This window comes from Alosa sapidissima, chromosome 8 (genome assembly GCF_018492685.1).
Source record: "Alosa sapidissima isolate fAloSap1 chromosome 8, fAloSap1.pri, whole genome shotgun sequence".
Taxonomy (NCBI): domain Eukaryota; kingdom Metazoa; phylum Chordata; class Actinopteri; order Clupeiformes; family Clupeidae; genus Alosa; species Alosa sapidissima.
Window position 1 is genome coordinate 30,737,227 of NC_055964.1, and position 21,455 is coordinate 30,758,681.

Genomic DNA, 21,455 nt, shown 5'->3' on the forward strand with positions numbered 1-21,455 from the left:
GATGTTGATTGGTGACTAGTGAGGTCAGCTGATGTAGAATGTGGATGTTGATTGGTGACTAGTGAGGTCAGCTGATGTAGAAATGTGGATGTTGATTGGTGACTAGTGAGGTCAGCTGATGTAAAATGTGGATGTTGATTGGTGACTAGTGAGGTCAGCTGATGTAAAATGTGGATGTTGATTGGTGACTAGTGAGGTCAGCTGATGTAAAATGTGGATGTGAGGTCAGCTGATATAAAATGTGGATGTTGATTGGTGACTAGTGAGGTCAGCTGATGTAAAATGTGGATCTTGATTGGTGACTAGTGAGGTCAGCTGATGTAAAATGTGGATGTTGATTGATGACTAGTGAGGTCAGCTGATGTAAAATGTGGATGTGAGGTCAGCTGATATAAAATGTGGATGTTGATTGGTGACTAGTGAGGTCTGCTGATATAAAATGTGGATGTTGATTGGTGACTAGTGAGGTCAGCTGATGTGTTGGTGTGCAGGCTGAGTGCTGGGGTGGGGTGAGAAGGTGGTCTTGCTCTTCGTCTGAGTGCTGTGGGCTTCTTCAGGGAGCTCCTCAGGTTTAACACCCGAGCCTTATCAACAGGATGTGGCTTTATTCAGTCTCACTTCTGTGTGTGTGTGTGTGTGTGTGTGTGAGCGAGAGTGAGGCCACTGGTGCAGCATTGTGTGTGGTTACTTGTGTAAATGTACGTTTGCATTAACATGTCTCCCTGTGTGTGTGTGTGTGTGTGTGTGTGTGTGTAGGATGCCACTCGTATGTCGTCTGCAGGTTGCGTGGGAGAGCTGTGTGCCTTCCTGCCTGAAGAGGAGCTGAAAAGTATACTGCTGCAGCATGTGCTGGGTGAGGACAAACACACGCACGCACGCACACACACACACACACACACACACACACACACACTTAACACTACAGACACACACATCACACCTTACAACCATAACAGTGCTGCAGATCAGCATTGTGTATATATTGACTTCACATCCAGTTTTAGAAATTTAGAAATTATACTCAGGTTTTGGCTCAGCTTCGGACACACGGGGGCGATATGCATTGGACGTTTTGCATTTAAATAGCTTATTATGTTGGGTAACCTGCTTCACATGATGCAAAAGTTTGTTTTGAGAATAAAATAACATTTAAAAAAAGGACCTAGCAGCCTTCTTCCTGTGTGCAAGATGTGTTTATGTAGCTGTGACGACGCATGTGCATTTCAGGCGGTAAGACAGGCTATCTTGGGTGATGTTCAAAAAAAGGTTGTGAGATTTTAAGACCAAAGAAAACGAAGGGATGTCTACTGTAGGCCTACTATGTGGAGGTAGGCCTGTTTGCATTGCATACTTTGGTAAAGACAGGCTACCGGTATAAGCCCGTCTCGTTCAATTGGAGGAGAGGATTTCCTTGAGTTGCCCCAATTAACGTTGATGCTGAATATGGATCATTGACAGAAGGAGTGCAGTTTCAATGACTGTTGCAGTTCATTTCAAGACTTTTGGTCAATCGTGAGACTAGAATTATATTTGAATAGGCTACGCTTGGGCCTCTTGTGTTAATGTGCGCTGTGTGCGACCTCCTGCATGTGTGCTCGTTCAACTGATTCTGTAGACGATTAAGAATTCCATTTTGACAGTTGTTTAATAGGCTAAAGACGGGCAGTCCACAAATGTGAACATTTAATCACCAGTATGAGATTAACTGAGGCATCGTCTGCATTAGGCTCGGGTCAGGTTCGGACATAAAAATGGAAATGCCTCTCGGGTTCGGACGCAAGTCTGTCGGACGCTGGCTGGGTTTGGACACACACACACACACACACACACACACACTATTTCCCTCCCTCCCTCTCTCAATTTAATTCATTGTGCTTTATTGGCATGACTGTTCAAGTTACAATACTCTCTCTCTCTCTCTCTCTCTCTCTCTCTCTCTCTCTCTCTCTCTCTCTCTCTCTCTCTCTCTCTCTCTCTCTCTCTCTCTCTCTCTCTCTCTCTGTAGCGGACATCTCAGGTGTGGACTGGATGGTGCGGCACGGACGCAGTCTGGCTCTGGCCATCGCAGTCAAGTCGGCCCCCGAGCAGCTGTGTGCAGAGGAGTACAAGAACACCTTACTGGACATGGTGCTGGTCAACGCCACTGCAGACAGAGTGAGTATACACACACACACACAGGCACTAATGAATACAACAGCACCTTACTGGACAGTGTGCCAGTCTACACCACTGCAGAGTGAGTGTGAGCTCGCGCACACACACACACACACAAGAGCACCTTATTGGACATGGTACTGGTAAACGCCACCACAGACAGAATGAGTGCACACACACACACACTAACATGCACACACACAGGAAACCGATTCAGTTGGGGAAGCACCTAGAGTTTCTAGAGGTTTTGTTGTTTAATTTGTCCTTTCCTCTGAGCTCTGTGTCATTCTCTCATCTCTCCATTTCTCTGTTCATTGTCTTGCTTTATCTGTCTTCTGTCGTTCATCCTCTACCTCTCCCTGTTTCTGTGTGGACTTCCCTCTCTCTCTTCTTTTCCTCTTACTCTTTGTGCATCACTTCATCTCCCTCCCTCCCTCCCTTATGATGATATCTGTGTGTGTGTGTGTGTGTGTGTGTGTGTGTGTAGATTCCCATCGCATGCAGTGGCATCAGGGCTATGGGCTTCCTGATGAGACACCAGCTCAGAACAGATGGAGGAGAAGGAGTTTCACCCCGCATCACTACGCAGTTCACCAAGGTAACACACACAGTTTATCAAGTCAACACCCATTCCTGCACATACAGGACCATCACCTATAGACATGCAGAGAGAACCACACAGACCGAACATCACTCCAGACAGAACATCACTACAAACAGAACCACACACAGAACAGAACCACACACAGAACATCACTACAGGCAGAACCACACACAGAACATTACTACAGACAGAACCACACAGAACATTGCTACAGACAGAACGGAAACCCACAAGCCATTGTCACGACCCACCAGGAATAGTCCAGTCCAGTGTCATGACCCAACAGGAATAGTCCAGTCCATTCTCACGACAGGAATAGTCCAGTATATTGTCACAACCCAACAGGAATAGTCCATTCCATTGTCATTACCCAAAAAGAATAGTCCAGTCCTATTGTGTTTGGGTGGCTGTATCCAGTTCTCGTTAGACGCAAAACTGGTGTGATGTTGTGTTTGGTGATGTCGTTTTCCTAATGTGAGTAAACGTGTGCGTGTGTGGAACCTCCCCCAGTCTCTGCAGAACCAGTCCAGTGACATCCGGCTGGTTGCCGAGCGCGTGCTCTGGTGGGTGTGGAAAGAAGCCGAGACTCCGCCCCTGGCGTCGGGGCAGCTGAAGCCGCTGCTCAAGGCGCTGCTGGACAACACGAAGGACAAGAACACCACAGTCCGCGCGCAGAGCGAACACACACTCGTCAGCCTGCTCCGGCTACGGCAGGGAGAGGAGCTGATGCAGGTGAGTGTCTCTCTCTCTCTCTCTCTCACTCACACTCACACTCACACTCACACACACACACTTACATATATATGCATACATACATACACATACATATATGCATGCACACAGACACACATACTTGCTACTGCAGAGAGAGTACCTCATGAGTCTCTCTCTTTCTCTCTCACACAGATCCACATACACATCCTAGATCACTTAGTGCAGTATGCAAGTGTGCATACACACAGACACTTCCACTCTCACGAGACAAAGAGTGTTAAATTGCGGTCACATGCAAAGTACCTCCAGTTGCACAATATCTCAATCAATTCTCTAATATTGAGTGTGTGTGTGTGTTTTGTTGCGTTTCCAGAGCATGAGTGCAATCCTGGACTCTGCCAGCAATGACCTGCTGTCGGACTGTCACCGCCGCTCCCTGAAGAAGATCTCCGTTCAGCCAGAATCCAACGAGGAGATTGACGACACCATCCTCACGTGATCGCCCAATCACGTTGCTCCATGGACCCTTCTGACCCAATTGAACCGCCCCAAGGAGCCGTAGTCCCGCCCGCTTTAGTTCAGGCCTGGCCTGCTCATCACTGCTCTCCTACCCCCCAACACCCAACACACACACACATCCCCTCCATCCCGTTATCAGTCTCCATGTGATGGAAGTTGACCACACGGTTCAGAGGAGACTTACTGTAAACACACACACACACACACACACACACACACACTCTCTCTCTCTCTCTCTCTCCACCCCCTTTTGGCCTCCAACCACCAAAGTGTTTGTGTCATTCAAGAACTGACACAGAATTGAACAGAATGTCAGAATGTGAATCTGCCTTCAGTTCTCTCCTCCATCTGATTCTCATGTTTTTCTTTGTCAACGCCGGCGATAGTTTCCTTGAATGCTTCTAATTTGTTGTACAGCCAGCTCCACCGGTGCTTCGTGAACACACAAAAAGGCAATTAAATAAAGAAAGAAATTGTGCCAAGACTAATAAAGGTCCATTTAAATCCATTCTAAAAGGGTTCAGAGCAAGTCTGAAGAAGAGAACATGGATTCGATGAAATGTGTCCATCGTGCACCACCTGTTTGCTTTTTTTTTTTCCTCTTGCTGTTTTATTTTCGAGAGTGAGTTTGTGTTTTTGGAGGGTAAGAGGAGGGGAGGGGGGTGAGGGATAACGGGACATTATCTGAGATTCTGAGGTGACTGACAAATCCGTATACAGTAATGTATCCCTTACCTGCAGAAGAAGAGTGGGAAAAACCCCTTAATAAAAAACTTGCCTTATGGATTGAGTGATTGATTGATTGATTGATTTGCAATTAGAGTACACAATACATTACAATCGCAGGGGGGCTTAAGAGATTGACATTACATCTACCTAGACCGGGGCTGCTATCTAAAGCCACATTGCCCTAATTTCTGAAGAAAAAAGTTTAAGAAAATAAATAATTGTAGAGGAAATTCTGTAAGTTATAATCTTAACATTAAGTCAATAAAATGCTATTAATGTCAGTCGGCTACTTTGAACATGTTTGAACAAGTCTGGTTTATCAAACAAATTGGCCTTCACATATTAGTTTATTCTGTAGCATTAGGCCTTCGTGCTTGCATCGATTGAATGCTGTGGAAACGGTGAAAAAAACTCAACCACGCTGACCTGGCAGCACCAGCGCGTGACAGGGTGACATTTCCTGTGTCTTGAACCTTGAGCTGTCGTTTCACTAGCGTGCAAGCTCCGGTACAGATGCCCTCTCCGTGCCTGCCTGCGGTTTGCCGGCCGCGGGAGTGTGACACAAATTCAAACGCGTGTCAGCGTCTGCGCAGTGGGGTTGGGCGCAGTTCGTACTCGAGACGGAAGCGGAGTTTCCGGCTCTTTGCTACCGACTGAGTGGAGTGCTGACGCCGCCAAGCCCCAACGAAAAAGACCTTTGCTTTTTGGAAAACGTGCACTTGATCGCCAGTTATAATATCGTCGCATCTGGGCTCGTTCCTGGTTCGGTCCGGACCCAGGGTTCGGTTCGGAGAGAGCAGAGGAGAGGCGCGGAGCTAACAAGGCAGGGGTGACCCACCAACTACCGGCATGGCCCGCGACTACGATTACCTCTTTAAGCTGCTCATCATCGGGGACAGCGGTAAGCAAATGCCGGGGATGTGCGACGGGAGACGGGCCTATTCGCCTTCTCTGTTTACTGGCTACCCAACGGGTGGGATATCTTCGGTTTCACCCGAGTTTTAGTGTGTGAATGTGACTTGTGACGGGTTTTCTTGCAACCCATGGTTGTCCTCGAAGTCGCTCAGTGGTGTATTGCGCTATTGTGGTAGAGACCTTAAATGCTGAGTGCTGAGACATCATTATCTTTTGCATACTGTCAATTATTCGTCTTTGATTAGTTACACGTGGAGTAGGACTATTCCTGTAGGAGAACGTCTCTTGTTGGGTTGTTGTTTCCTGCATGTTGGATGAAAGACGAGGCTGCAGTTTGGTAATGCTAGGACGGATATATGTCAAGTCAACTAACCAGGCCGGATATGAACTCTGCATATTATGTTTGCTTGAAAATCCGGCTATCTGTGAACTAAGTAATTGATCTCACGTTATCCATCTGCAACATATTCTGATCTATTGATTTATGTGAAAATATATCGCTTATTAATTAAATAAACTTAGATTAGGCTACTGTGTTGATATGTCTTATTTGGCTAAACATTTGCCTATAAAACTTAGTGTGGACTTTGAACTTTAACATTGGCCTTTAGTCGTCCCAAATAGGTCTCTAATACGCGGGTTAACATCATCATAAGACTGTTCTTCAGGCGATCTGAGGGTGTTCACGACTATTTGTCGTTGGACTTTGAACTGTTTATAAATGTCTAGCTGTGGTTATGGATTCATTTAGCAGCTGTCTGATTTTTTGTGATGTCATTCTGTGTTAAAAACAGTCTTCTTGCTTTTCTGGCAGCGAGGCAGCTGTGTGTTGTGAAATGAAGTAGCTACAATTTATAATATACAATATACAGGTGGTTCTGGTTCACAGAAGCTCTTTTCTTGCTTTGTGGATTTTGATGAGACGTCGCCACATGGGACTTTGGCAGTGTGGTATTATGCCTGAGGCACAGGGAGTTTGTGTGTGTGGTGTATGTACGTTTTATGGGGGGTTTTTTCTCTCTCTTCCAAAACACCACAAGTGTTTGCCATTCCACATTGCATAAAAAAGTGCTGTCCAGTAACTCGGGCCTACAGCAGAAAGATGAATGTTTGCATGCCTTGTACTGTAGGTCAGTGTTTTTCAACCTTTTTTGTGCCACGGCACACTTTTGACACTTAAAATGTCCCACGGCACACTAACATCCTGTGTGAAGAAAAAATAAACATACCATAGCCTAAAATTTCAAATAATACACAGATATGGCCTTATTATGGCTTCTATGCAAGACCTTCTCAATAAAACAAGCGCCCTCTGTTTCATTTGTAGGTGACTATATCTAATTTTATTGTTGTTATGAACTGGATATGTGATGATTCTGTGAATACTGGATATGGGGCCCCCGTTGTACAATGCCTGCATACCACAAATAGTGCAATCATACAATCAATGAGAGCATGTGGTTATAAATTCTTTGATGCAACAGTTGCTTTTCTGGACCAGTGAGTGACATTTGGGTAATTTTCTGCGGCACACCTGATGATCTCTCACGGCACACTAGTGTGCCCCGGCACAGTGGTTGAAAAACACTGAGTGTAGGTGACACTTCTTGTGGAGCCTCTTTTGTTGTGGTCAAACTGTGATGCCAGGGAGGGAGTTCAAAGCTAGTGGTGTCATCTCAGAGTTACTCATTGCTTGCTGTGATCGGAGAAAGCGGAGGTGACAGCAGGTTCACCATCCTGTCTGCACAACTGAAGATGTAGCTCATCAACAGATGGAGCAAATGCGTACAGTACACTCAGCACTCTGCCGCTAGCAGCCAAATCTCTGTGTTTCTGTCAGAGGCGCTGCAGTCTTGAGTTGGATTCACAGTGCGCACACAAAGGTAACACAAGTCCTATCAGTCCAGCTGGTCATATTTAATAGAAGACTAAAGTGAAGAGTCTAAACCACAAATAGTAAGACTCTGGAAACCATGCATCTGGAGGTTGTCAAGGTTGTATGATATGCCTCCTTACTGGGGCCATGCTGGTTAATGGCTGACGCTGAGAGTCATTCTGTTGTCTACTGGGTTCTGGCGTTTCCTTATATTAGAGTAACGTTAGGCCAGTTATTGTTGTGGAACCTTAAACCCTATTGCCATGTGTAGCCTATTCAGTTCCAGATTTGCACAGACAGCCTATCCAGGAGTGTGGAAAGATGTATCCACGTGTTGACTCCAATTTACAGGCACAAACATCTTCAAACCTTCTATTCTCATCTATTATCTATGTTATGTATCTGTTAAATGAGATTGTGCATAAGGGTTGCCATAATATTACTCTAGATGAAGTTAGATTTCCTTGTTTGTAACAAAACACCAGCAGAGACTGCCGATTTGATGGGGTTTTGGAATTAGATAAGAACTTTGGGTGTGGCCTCTTTGGCAGGTGAGGGCAAAGATCCTTTATTACTAGCTCCGCTTTAACCCTCTCTAGTGAGGGGTTAAATTCTGAAATTCAACCCATTCAGCATTAGAACCTTGAATTGTTGCGGAATGGAATATATTGTTAGAATGTTCTTAACTTTTCTGCCGGAGGGTTAATGAAAGGCTGGATAGCAGGGTGAGAGGACTGTGAAAGCCCCTCTCCTCATCACCTTTAAAGACCCAGTGCGGCAAAAATCAAGTTTTTAACCCTTTTTTTTTGACATGCTCATTTGGATTTTTTTATGTGGTACAAGACGTATTATGAGCAAAACTCTCTGTAAAGATCATTCGTGAGGATTTCTGGTTTTAACTGTCAGTGTATCAACTCAAGCCTGTTTTTCTGACATCACAAAGTAGAGGTCAAATCACAGTCAATTAACTCTTGTGTCATCATGTGTCGTATGCAAAGATACTAGCTATTACTTCGCCTGAAAACAGCCTATGAATGTGCATCACTGAGGAACTGGAATTAGATTATAGGGTTAAACTAAATGGCCGCGGTGGGTCTCTAAGAAACCTGCCAACTGCGGAACCAACGCACAGCAGAAGTGTTTAGTCCTTTCTGCTTGCCCAAGCAGCTCAGGTGCTGCTCTGACCTCAGTCACAGTTCTGTTTCCACAGAACAGGCTGCAGATGCAGCACGGCACCCAGTACACCTCATAGTGTACCAATGAGACTATGCATGTCGCTGTCTTCACCTAGTACACCTCATAGTGTACCAATGAGACTATGTATGTCGCTGTCTTCACCCAGTACACCTCATAGTGTACCAATTAGACTATGCATGTCGCTGTCTTCACCCAGTACACCTCTTAAGTCTCTTAAGTCCTTGCACTGGCTTCCAGTAAGTCACAGAATTGACTTTAAAGCACTATTGCTTGTTTATAAATCAGTAAATGGAGCAGGACCTAAATACTTGTCAGACATGCTTCAGCAGTACACACCTTCTCGTCCTCTCAGGTCCCAGGTGAAAAACCTGCTAGTAAAACCTACAGTTAGAACTAAACATGGTGAAGCAGCTTTTAGCTGCTATGCGGCTCAGCTGTGGAACCAACTTTCGGATGACATTAAAAAGGCCCCAACTGTAGCCAGTTTTAAATCTAGACTTAAGACCAAACTGTTCTCAGACGCTTTCTGCTAACTGTGCCGAGTTACAAATTCTGAATCTGCCTCGATAATTATTCTACTTTGTCTTTTATTACTTTTTTTTACTACTTTTGCCTTTGTTTTTGCTTACTAATTATTCTTTATTTTTAAATGATTTTACCTTGTGTTTTATGTTTTCTTTTTATTATGATCTTTACCTTTTAACTATTATTTGACTATATTGCCCTTCTATGCTTTTATTTGTTATTATCGTTTGGTTTTGTTTATGTAAAGCACATTGAATGACCTCTGTGTATGAAATGTGCTATATAAATAAACTTGACTTGACTTGACTTGACCTCATAGTGTACCAATTAGACTATGCATGTCGCTGTCTTCACCCAGTACACCTCATAGTGTACCGATGAGACTATGCATGTCGCTGTCTTCACCCAGTACACCTCATAGTGTACCGATGAGGTGTACTGGGTGAAGCATGTCGCTGTCTTCACCCAGTACACCTCATAGTGTACCGATGAGACTATGCATGTCGCTGTCTTCACCCAGTACACCTCATAGTGTACCGATGAGACTATGCATGTCGCTGTCTTCACCCAGTACACCTCATAGTGTACTGATGAGACTATGCATGTCGCTGTCTTCACCCAGTACACCTCATAGTGTACCGATGAGACTATGCATGTCGCTGTCTTCACCCAGTACACCTCATAGTGTACTGATGAGACTATGCATGTCGCTGTCTTTACATTACATTACATTACATTACATTACATTTGGCTGACGCTTTTTAACCAAAGCGACTAACAACATGGTAAACAGTAAGTTTTAGAACAATTCTCACAATTTTAGGACAGTTTAAAAAACATTAGAGTACAGTAAGAATAAGTGCGTCGGTGAGTGCTGTTTTTAACAGTTACTTGTCAGTTTAAAACGGCTGGTGAGTGCTAGGATCAGTAAGACTTGTTGTAAGTGTTGCTATGAGAGTAGATGTTCTCTAAAGAGCTGGGTCTTCAGGAGTTTTTTGAAAGTGGAAAAGGATGTCCCTGCCCTTGTAGGAACTGGCAGTGTGTTCCACCAACGAGGAACAACAGATGAGAAAAGTTTGGATTGGCTTGAGCGTACCGGTGGTAGAGCTAGACGTCGTTCGTCAGAGGAGCGCAGCGGTCTGGAGGTAGTGTAAGTCTGTAAGAGGGCATTCAAGTAGGTGGGAGCAGAACCGGAGACTACTTTGTAGGCAAGCGTTAGAGACTTGAATTTGATGCGGGCCGCCATAGGTAGCCAGTGTAGCTGGATGAGCAGCGGGGTAACATGTGCCCTTTTGGGTTGGTTGTAGACCAGGCGCGCCGCCGCGTTCTGGATCATCTGAAGTGGTTTCACTGCGCAGGCTGGGAGACCTGTCAGGAGGGCATTGCAGTAGTCGAGTCGTGAGATGACTATTGCCTGAACCAGAAGTTGGGTAGCATCTTGAGTCAAGTAAGTCCTGATTTTCCGTATGTTGTAGAGTGCGAAACGGCATGACCGGGCGACTGAGGCAACATGATCTGAGAAGTTTAGTTGGTTGTCAAGAACAACTCCTAGATTTCTTGCAGTCCTGGTCGGTAAAACAGACAGGGAGTCAAATTTGATGTTGATGTCGTGGTGTATGGTAGGTTTAGCTGGGATGACCAGCAGTTCAGTCTTTGAGAGGTTCAGCTGGAGGTGGTGTGCCTTCATCCATGTAGCTATGTCTGAAAGGCAATCCGAGATCCGTGCTGAAACCAGGGGGTCGTCAGGTGGAAAGGACAGATAGAGCTGTGTGTCATCTGCATAGCAGTGGTATGAGAAGCCGTGCGAACGGATAATCTGTCCCAAGGAGGTGGTGTAGATAGCAAAGAGGAGGGGGCCCAGCACTGAGCCCTGGGGGACCCCTGTGGTGAGATGGTGAGGTGCGGATAGCTGACCAAGCCATGATACGTTAAACGAGCGTCCTGTGAGGTAGGATTCAAACCAGGAGAGAGCAGAACCGGAGATTCCCATGTCAGCGAGTATAGAGAGAAGGATACGGTGATTAACCGTGTCAAAGGCAGCCGATAAGTCAAGCAGAATGAGTACTGATGACCGAGCGGTTGCCCTGGCTTCTTTTAAGGCTTCTGTTACAGACAGCAGAGCCGTTTCGGTAGAGTGGCCGCTTTTGAACCCAGACTGATTTGGATCCAGAAGGTTGTTCTGTGAAAGGAAGTCAGAGACCTGTTTGGAGACTGCTCGTTCAATGCGTTTGGATAGGAAAGGCAGTAGTGAGACAGGGCGGTAGTTCTCGACTTGAGCAGGGTTGAGAGAAGCTTTCTTAAGTAACGGTGTTACCCTAGGTGTAGACTATGCATGTCGCTGTCTTCACCCAGTACACCTCATAGTGTACCGATGAGACTATGCATGTCGCTGTCTTCACCCAGTACACCTCATAGTGTACCAATGAGACTATGCATGTCACTGTCTTCACCTAGTACACCTCGTACTGTACTGTAGTCTAGCAGGCAGCAGGCAGCTCACTGCGTCGGGATTAGTGTGTGCTTCACCTCACTGTGTTCACTGTGTGCTGAGTGTGTTTCACTAATTCACAGATTGGGATAAATGCAGAGACCAAATTTCCCTCACAGGATCAAAAGAGTATACTTATACTTAGTCTCATTGGTACACTATGAGATATGTATGTCACTGTCTTCACCCAGTACATCTCATAGTGTACCAATGAGACTGTGTGTGTCACTGTCTTTTTCCATGTTCGTTATTGCTTTAGTGCCCCTCATTACGGTTTAGTGTAGTTCTGTATTGTTCACTACTATTGCACTGTTAGGCCTCTCTCTCTCTCTCTCTCTCTCTCTCTCTCTCTCTCTCTCTCTCTCTCTCTCTCGTGTTCCCCTATCAGTGTTTGTTTAGTGCACAGCCTCGCTTTCGGTTAAATGTGTTGGCCAACTACTTCAAGTGTGTTTTCAGTAACCGGGTGGAATGTCTGTTAAGAGCCTCATTGTCCTTGTAGTGAACTGTCCTTCTAAGCTCCCTTTAGTTCTCCTGTTACTGAGTCATGCATCGCACTAGTCATGCTGAGCCATGCAGTTGCAGGCTTAACATCACCTCTGACCTCTCAAAAAGAAACAGTATAGCCTACACCAACAGTGGATACGAAGGTTGCACGGGCAAAGCCGAGGTGATGGTGTTACCTCTGAGAGTATTACCCCCATGACAAATGCCCCTGTCAGTATTGCTTGCCCCTCTGATTATTTTCGCCCTGTGAGTATTTGCCCTTGTCAGTATTGCCCTGAGTGAGTATTGCTCCTGTGACTATAACCCTCGTGAGTACTTGCCCATGAGGCAATTTAGCCCATGTCTTCTCTCATAAATCCCTGTCCAGGTTATGAGTGCTGAACCCTGAACCCCAGTGTCCAGTGGCCCATGTGACCGTTGTTGTCTCTGCCTGCAGAGTCCCAGTCCTGCTGGGTTAATGAGCCTCTCTCTGCCTGCAGTGTCCCAGTGCTGCTGGGTTAATGAGCCTCTCTCTGCCTGCAGTGTCCCAGTGCTGCTGGGTTAATGTGCCTCTCTCTGTCTGTCTGCAGTGCACCAGTGCTGCTGGGTTAATGACCCTCTCTGTGCCTGCAGTGTTCCAGTGCTGCTGGGTTAATGAGCCTCTCTGTGCCTGCAGTGTGCTGCTGGGTTAATGAGCCTCTCTGTGCCTGCAGTGTGCTGCTGGGTTAATGAGCCTCTTAGTGCCTGTAGTGTTACGGTGCTGCTGGGTTAATGTGGTTCTGGGGCAACATGGTGGAGGGAAGTGCCACGGTGAGTTACTATGGCCCTATCTGGACTCCGCAGTGGCTATCTTTGAGGCTGTGCAGAAAGACCACTGGAGAGTGTTGGCCCTTAGCATATAGACCCTTTCAACAATAAAAACAAAAACAATGCTTGAACGTTCTATTTGGGCCCCAATCTACTTCCTCTGCATTAAGATAACATATGGAATGTTAAAAAGGAAGCCTTGTGGGGCCAACTATGATGCTGATAATGGAACTCTCTTGAAAGGGTCCATAGCTGCTGACATTAGACCACATGCATGACAGATCAAATCAGTTTAATTGATTGATTGATTGATCGGTCGATTGATCGATCAATCATCCATCAATTCATGCACTGCAAATGTACACCTGTCACCTATGCGATAATGTAGCCTAACGTTTAACAGTAGTCAGTCAGTCAGAGAAGGTCTGCAGGCTTCTGATGATGTGCAGTGAGCGCAATAAACACGAGCTAGACAAAAATAGTGTTTATGTAAGGAATCAAACCACGGATGACATACAGCACAATGTCTCATCTTGATAGACATGATCTGTTGATGCAACTCTGTGTTTTATTCCGGCCACATAAAGCCGGACTGTGTGTTGGTGTGCTGCTGTTTCTGAATTCCGATGGTGGCTGGGACGGAGGGGGTGGAGGGAATCATTTAGTGTGTGTGTGTGTGTGTGTGTGTGTGACAGTGACACATTTATAACTGTTGTTGTGGCAATTACGCCTGGCAGTTTAATGGTAGACTGTAATTACTGCTCTGTATTGAGTGTGTAAATCAGAGCTGTGAAGGCCTCAGAGAAGCAAAGCATAGCATAGCATAGGGTAGCACATCACCCCAAACAGGCCCCAGAGAAGCGTAGCACATCGCCCCAAACAGGCCTCAGAGAAGCGCAGCATAGCACATCGTAGCGAAGCACATCGTAGCGTAGCACATCGTAGCGTAGCACATCGCCCCAAACAGGCCTCAGAGAAGCATAGCGTAGCATAGCGTAGCACATAGCCCCAAACCGGCCCCAGAGAATCATAGCGTAGCATAGCGTAGCACATCGTAGCACATCGTAGCGTAGCACATCATAGCGTAGAACATCGTAGCATAGAACATCGTAGCATAGAACATCGTAGCGTAGAACATCGTAGCATAGCACATTGCCCCAAACAGGCCCCAGAGAAGCGCAGCGCAGCGCAGCGCAGCGCAGTGCATCTCTTCCTCCCCCTCTGTGTGTCCCAGACAGGCCTCAGTGTTTCAGCCCCTCACACGGGCCAGTGAGTCTCTGGACCCACTGCTGAGCTGCTGCTATTATCCTCGGTGTCCATGCAGAATGGACCAGCCGCTGGGGGGGGGGGAGGGGTGTAGTGCTGACCAGGGGGTAGCGAGGGGTGGACAATGCGCCTCAGTCCACCCTGAGGCCCCTCATGTGCAGAGAGAGAGTGAGAAAGCTCCGGGGTGCCCCAGGGGTGCCTGACCAAAAAGCCTTTCAGGAGATCTCCGTGGTGTGGTGTGTTGCTGTGCCAGAGTCTCCCCCCGGTGAGGGGCACACATGCTCTCGCGTCGGGCATCAGAGCCGAAGGCGCGGGCAGGTGGCGTGAGCTCCAGTCGTTCGTGCCCGCCTTGGGCAAGCTATGGAGACAATGGGGAGAGGTGGCGTCTCGCAACACACACACACACACACACGTATTCAGATACATACATGCACGCAGACACACACTTAGTCCCTGCACCCCTCTCACCAAAAACACTCTTACACACACACACACACACACACACACACACACACACTCTGCCCCTTTGCTGGTCTGTTGTAGGCCTCACAACCCAAAAGAGCACTGTGTCCCCATTGTAGGGGCCTCAAGCTTCTTCTCAGAGTAAATAGTTCTGTTCCTTACTCAAACACATTCAATGCATTTAGTCTCTGCGTTCATTTGACAGAGGCTGGATAAATACAATGTTTTTTACACAAGCACATTCAGTACATTTAGTCTCTGTGTTTATACAGTATGGCCAAAGATTCTATAGCTTTATCAAGCGTCTCTGGTATGGCAGTGGCTTTGTGAATACGACTTTCTTTCCCAAACCCTTTCAATGCATTTAGCCTCTACATGTAGGCCTGTGTGACAGTGGTGGCTTTCAGAAGGATGAGTAGAGTGATTGCAGTGTTTCCCAGAGAATTGAATTCCATTTGTGGTGGTTGGTTTGCAGAATTAACTTGAATGCAACAGTTTAACAAATTAGCACAGCGTAGTTATGATGCTAAGCAGATTTAAGCACAACTTAGTACAACCTGGAAAATCATTGTGAGGTGGTCAATGTTGATATTGTGGTGGGCCGCCACAAATAAGTCAATGTATGGGAAACACTGGATTGGGAAAGCCATGTCTGATTGTTCTCAGAGTAATTGCAGTCTTTTATTCAAGCACATCCAGCATTGCTAAATGAGTAGAGTTGGACAACTGGGTTATGGCCTTTGTGTGGGTTGGACTGAATTATATATAGTATATATACTCTTTTGATCCCGTGAGGGAAATTTGGTCTCTGCATTTATCCCAATCCGTGAATTAGTGAAACACACACAGCACACAGTGTACACACAGTGAGGTGAAGCACACACTAATCCTGGCGCAGTGAGCTGCCTGCATCAACAGCGGCGCTCGAGGAGCAGTGAGGGGTTAGGTGCCTTGCTCAATGGCACTTCAGCCATTCCTACTGGTCGGGGTTCGAACCGGCAACCCTCCGGTTACAGGTCCGAAGTGCTAACCAGTAGGCTACGGCTGCCATTACATTATGAGTCAAAGATTCCCCAGCTGGATTGTGCTCTGATAAACCTGCTGCTCACTGTGTGTGTGCGCGCGTGTGTGCGCGCACACACACGCCCGTAGGTGTTTCAGCGCTGTTTCTTTTGAGCTACAGCAATGAGGAGAGCTGTTCCATCCACAGCACACACACACTTTTACATCACACTCACACACTTTTACATCACACTCACACACTGCTGATGCAAGCCACTGGTCAGGGTGTGGTGGAACTGCTCTTTAAGCGCCTGTATATGTTAGTGTGTGTATGTGTGTATGTGTGTGTGTGTGTGTGTGTGTGGGGGCTGGGGTAGATTTCATGTCCGTGGAGATCTGCTTTCTGATTGGCTCTGGCTGGCGGAGGGCAAACAGACAGATGCTCTCATGTTGCACACACCCAGCAATTCCCCCCTGGCTAGACGACACGCACACACACACACACACACACACCAGTTTAAAATGCCACCTCCATGCCATCTTCAGCAGGCTATTTGATAAGGGGGCAGCCCATAGAAGGTGGTGTGTGTGTGTGTGTGTGTGTGTGTGTGTGTGTGTGTGGCAGAAACAGGAGAGAGTGTGTTGGATTGGGTTCTGACTTCTGGATGAATCTCGCGGTCACATACAACATGAAATGAGTACAGGCTTACAAGACACATTAGATGGAGTCGTTCCAGAAATTTGCAGTCTTCCATAAAATTTTATTTAACTTTTTTTAACTAGCTGCGATATCTGAACGATTTTCCCACAGCAAAACTTTTGAAAATGTCTTTGATCATTTGCTTGATATGACCACACACACGAACACACACATGTTGTGTATTTCTCTTAATGCCCTGGGGAACAGTAAACTGGTTGAATTACAGTAGGCCAAGAGATTGTGAGATTGTTTATTTATTTTTTGATCACTTTGGTGTTTTCCCTCCGAACCAAAGGCGTCTGGTTGAACTTGTTCTTGTGTCTGATGAGTCCTCTTCTGTGTGTTACAGGGGTGGGCAAGAGCAGCCTTCTGTTGCGATTCGCAGACAACACATTTTCAGGTAAGACACACACACACACACACACACACACACACACACACTCATTCGCTTCTCTCCAGGGAGATTCCTATCCAAAGGCCATCTATCTTTACAGTAACTGGCTGATCTCAAACTCAATGTAGTATTTCAAAAAGGTATTGTTCATCACGTGTGTTTGTGTTTGTGTGTGTGTGTGTGTGTGTGTGTGTGTGTGTGTGTGTGTGAGCAGGTAGCTACATCACCACGATCGGCGTGGACTTTAAGATCCGGACAGTGGAGATCAATGGGGAGAAGGTAAAGCTGCAGATCTGGGACACGGCCGGGCAGGAGCGCTTCCGCACCATCACCTCCACGTGAGTCTCTGACACACACACACACTCACACTCACACACACGCATAACTAACACTCACACACTTAATAAACACACACAAACAAACACACACACACACACACTCACACTTACACTCACACACATGCATAACTAACACTCACACACATGCATAACTAACACTCACACACTTAATAAACACACACACACACACACACACACACACACACACACACTCATACACACTCACACACACACACGCGCTTAACTAACACTCACACACTTAATAAACACGCACAAACAAACAAACACACTCACACACACATAACAAACACACACACACACACACACACACTCTTGGGACAGGCATGCTTCCCTCACCATCACCTCCACACGAGTTGTCAGCCACCAGGAGGTAATGTCACACACACACACACACACACACACACACATACATACATAGGCCTCGGACTCTTAAGGTGTGTTTCCATGACAGAGAGCTCTCTGTGATTGACATGCAAAGAAACAAACCACAGAGCACTGTTGTTGTGTCCAATGTATTAGTTCTCAAGTTCGGGACTCCGGAGCCTGACTTGAGGTCCATATAATTAGTGTGTGTTTGTGTACATCTATTCACATACTTAAATGTTTTGTATGTATGTGTACAGTACTGCTGTGGATAGCTTGTGTGTGTGTGTGTGTGTGTCTGAATTGGTGGGCTGATTTGGTTTGTTAGCAGTGAGGGTGTGGGAAGACTGCTCGGTGTGTGTGGGTGTGTGTGTCTCGGTCTGACTGGTCTGTGTGTGAGTGTGGGGGCGGAGTGTGTGTGTGTGTGTGTGTGTGTGTGTGTGTGTGTGTGGGTGGTCCTCCTCATTATGGTGTTGATGTGACAGGCTCACAGCATCTTCTGAGCAGAGCAGCTTGGAGAGGACGCCTCATGTACCCTGCAGCCTGTCAAAGGCCTCTTTGTGTGTGTGTGTGTGTGGGTGTGTGTGTGTGTGTGTGTGTGTGTGTGTGTGTGTGTTCTCTCTTGTTTGAATAAGGCCTCGACCACCAGGTTCTTTCTTTCCCTTTTTCTCTCCTCCCCCTCTCTCTCTCTCTCTCTCTCTCTCTCTCTCTCTCTCTCTCTCTCTCTCTCTCTCTCGCTCTCGCTCTCTTGTGTCTCTTTCCCCCCTTCCCATCATGTCTCCTCCAATGACTATATACACAATTCAGTCTTTCACTCCTTCCTCTCTCTCTATATATATCCCTCCTTCTCTCTCCTCTCTCCATTCTCTCTCTCTCTCTTTCTCATTCTCTCCCCCTGATCTCACTCCCTCTCTCCCATCTCTCCTTTCTCCTCTCTGTCTATCTTTGGGGTGTCAGAAGAGTTGCTGCTCTACTCAGCTGAATGGCAGCATGCAGCTGAAGTGCTGTTCCCCTTCAACACACAAAGACAGTAGCCCCAATTAAAGAGTGTGTGTGTGTCTGTGTGTGTGTGTGTGTGTGTGAGTGAAAGAGTGTGTGTGTGTGTGTGTGTGTGTGTGTGTGTGTGTGTGTGTGTGTGTGTGTGTGTGAGTGAAAGAGTGTGTGAAAGTGGATGAGACAGTAAAGAGGAACCAAAATGGTAGAAGGTTAAAATTCTTAAAGTCTGTGTGTGTTTTTATGTTTGTGTTTGTGTGTGTACATGCATGCGTCTTGCACATTTCTAGAGCTGGTGAGGAAATCCCCGGTCCCGTTGAAAAGAGATATGTTCCCTCACTGTGGCTTAGTCGCCATGGTGTGTTGCACAAATACACACACACATACATCCGCATACATACACACACACACACACACATACCTACACACAGGAGAGGAGTGGAGTGGTGAGGTGTGGGGAGGTGTGGAGAGGTGTGGAGTGGTGTGGGGAGGTGTGGAGTGGTGGAGAGGTGTGGGTGTGGTGTGGAGTGGTGTGGGGAGGTGTGGAGTGGTGGAGAGGTGTGGGTGTGGTGTGGAGAGGTGTGGAGTGGTGTGGGGAGGTGTGGAGTGGTGGAGAGGTGTGGGTGTGGTGTGGAGAGGTGTGGAGTGGTGTGGGGAGGTGTGGTGTGGAGAGGTGAGGTGTGGTGTGGTGTGGAGAGGTGTGGAGTGGTGGAGAGGTGAGGTGTGGAGAGATGTGGAGTGGTGGAGAGATGTGGAGTGGGGAGGTGTGGAGAGGTGTGGTGTGGAGAGGTGTGGTGTGTGGAGTGGTGGAGAGATGTGGAGAGGTGTGGTGTGGAGTGGTGTGGAGAGATGTGGAGTGGTGGAGAGGTGTGGTGTGGAGTGGTGGAGTGGCGTGGAGAGATGTGGAGTGGTGTGGAGAGATGTGGAGTGGTGTGGAGAGATGTGGAGTGGTGTGGAGAGATGTGGAGTGGTGTGGAGAGATGTGGAGTGGTGTGGAGAGATGTGGAGTGGTGGAGAGGTGTGGAGTGGTGGAGAGGTGTGGAGTGGTGGAGAGGTGAGGTGTGGAGAGATGTGGAGTGGGAGATGTGGAGAGGTGTGGTGTGTGAAGTGGTGGAGAGATGTGGAGAGGTGTGGTGTGGAGTGGTGGAGAGGTGTGGTGTGGAGTGGTGGAGAGATGTGGAGTGGTGTGGAGAGATGTGGAGTGGTGGAGAGGTGTGGTGTGGAGTGGTGGAGTGGCGTGGAGAGATGTGGTGGGGTGTGGCTTGGAGAGGTGTGTTGTGGTGTGGCGTGACGTGGCGTGGTGTCGTGTCACCGTCACCAAACAGACAGGAGAGTCAGGAGAGGTGTAGAGTGAGCTCTCCCTGGTGATGCTGCTGCTGCCAATGTTTTGACTAGTTCAGAGGGTAAGAGTGTATTTTTACACCTCTGTCTGCAGGGACAGTGTGTGTGTCTGTGTGTGTGTGCTGTGTGTGTCCCAGATCTTTCATTCCTCATCAGTAATCTTGAGATGAAGAGTAACAGTTGCTTAAAATTTTGGCAGGCAAAATAATCTCCCTGGTGTCAGCAAACTCTGCTACCTATTGTGAATATGTCCCATTGTTTTACTGTGTGTGTGTGCGTGTGCGTGTGTCACAAACTGTCCTTTACAATCATGATTATTATCACCTTTAGTTTGAGATCATCAGCAGGGAATCCCAGCTGCCTCGGAACAGAGAGAGAGAGTGGACGGAACAGATGGTCACTGTTCCTGTTCTGATAAGATGGAAACGTGTGTCATGTGTCACAGGAAACATGATCATTGGTCTCTAGGACCTCGCTGTCGCACCACCTCTCTTATGCTGTCTTAATCTACTCTCTCTCTCTCTCTCTCTCTCTCCTCTCTCTCTCTCTCTCTCTCTCTCTCTCTCTCTCTCTCTCTCTCTCTCTCTCTCTCTCTCTCTCTCTGAGTGTGCCCCCTGGTGGTCAGTGTGAGACACTCTGAGGGCTTCACAGTACAGTTTTAAAGGTGCTCTAAGCGATGCCACAGGTTTTTTAGGCTAAAACATTTTATGTCACTTACTGCAAACATCACCTTACCAACCGCTAGCTGTCTGTGTCCTGAATACACTGTACAAAAATGTGATCTCTGTGGACTGCCCAGGCTCCAAAAACTGCAACAAAAACAACCTGGGCAACCCTAGCCCATAAAAACATAACAAACTGCTCCAGCAAATCACAGACGAGATGCGCGTTTAGGAGAGTTTCAATTGCACGGGAGCAGCATGGGAGGGAGGGGGAGGAAGTAGTGAGCTAGCTCTCTGTTTTGTTTGAAAGTCAACAGAAGTGACGTTACCCAGCATCGCTTAGAGCACCTTTAAAAGGGACTAAAAACTTTTCATTTCATCAGAGCATTTGATATCTGATTTTTTTTAATTAACCTTCCTAGATGCTGATATAAACCTTGATGGCTGCTGCCTTTTTAGTATATCTTTTTGATATCCTTTGATGTTTCTTGCAAATGTAAAGTGTGTGACAAATAAAATGTATTATTATTATTATTATTATTATTATTATTATTATTATTATAATTATTATTATTGCATGATGTGACTGCTCCTCTAACTCTGTTGTCCCGCACTCCCAGGTACTACAGAGGGACCCACGGGGTCATAGTGGTGTACGACGTCTCAAGCGCAGAGTCCTTCGTCAACGTCAAGCGATGGCTGCACGAAATCAACCAGAACTGTGATGACGTGTGCCGGATATTAGGTGAGCTTGCTTTGCCATGACGTGTGTCGGTAGGTGTGTTTGCTTTGCCATCCTTTGTGATGACGTGTGTCGGATATTAGGCGAGCTTGCTTTGCCATCCTCTGATGACGTGTGTCGGATATTAGGCGAGCTTGCTTTGCCATCCTCTGAGTGTTTC

The 21,455-nt window shown here is 46.8% G+C and overlaps 3 protein-coding genes across 4 annotated transcripts in view; 2 read left to right on the plus strand and 1 right to left on the minus strand.

Moving 5' to 3' along the window:
• The window catches only part of gcn1 (GCN1 activator of EIF2AK4), a 53,912-nt gene extending 49,137 nt beyond the window's left edge, over positions 1-4,775 (plus strand). The window contains 5 exon segments of the mRNA XM_042100145.1: positions 757-853; positions 2,006-2,154; positions 2,642-2,752; positions 3,269-3,490; positions 3,846-4,775. Of these exon segments, the coding sequence (XP_041956079.1) occupies positions 757-853; positions 2,006-2,154; positions 2,642-2,752; positions 3,269-3,490; positions 3,846-3,971 (705 nt within the window). The 3' untranslated portion in view covers positions 3,972-4,775.
• LOC121714956 (tripartite motif-containing protein 16-like) overlaps positions 1-21,455 on the minus strand; it is a 964,796-nt gene that overhangs the window by 603,564 nt on the left and 339,777 nt on the right. The window lies entirely within an intron of this gene.
• rab35b (RAB35, member RAS oncogene family b) lies at positions 5,226-21,333 on the plus strand. The gene is made up of 4 exons (XM_042100257.1): positions 5,226-5,621; positions 16,791-16,841; positions 17,050-17,173; positions 21,174-21,333. Exons 1-4 carry the CDS (start codon positions 5,570-5,572, stop codon positions 21,316-21,318), a joined length of 372 nt encoding a protein of 123 aa, XP_041956191.1. The 5' UTR covers positions 5,226-5,569; the 3' UTR covers positions 21,319-21,333.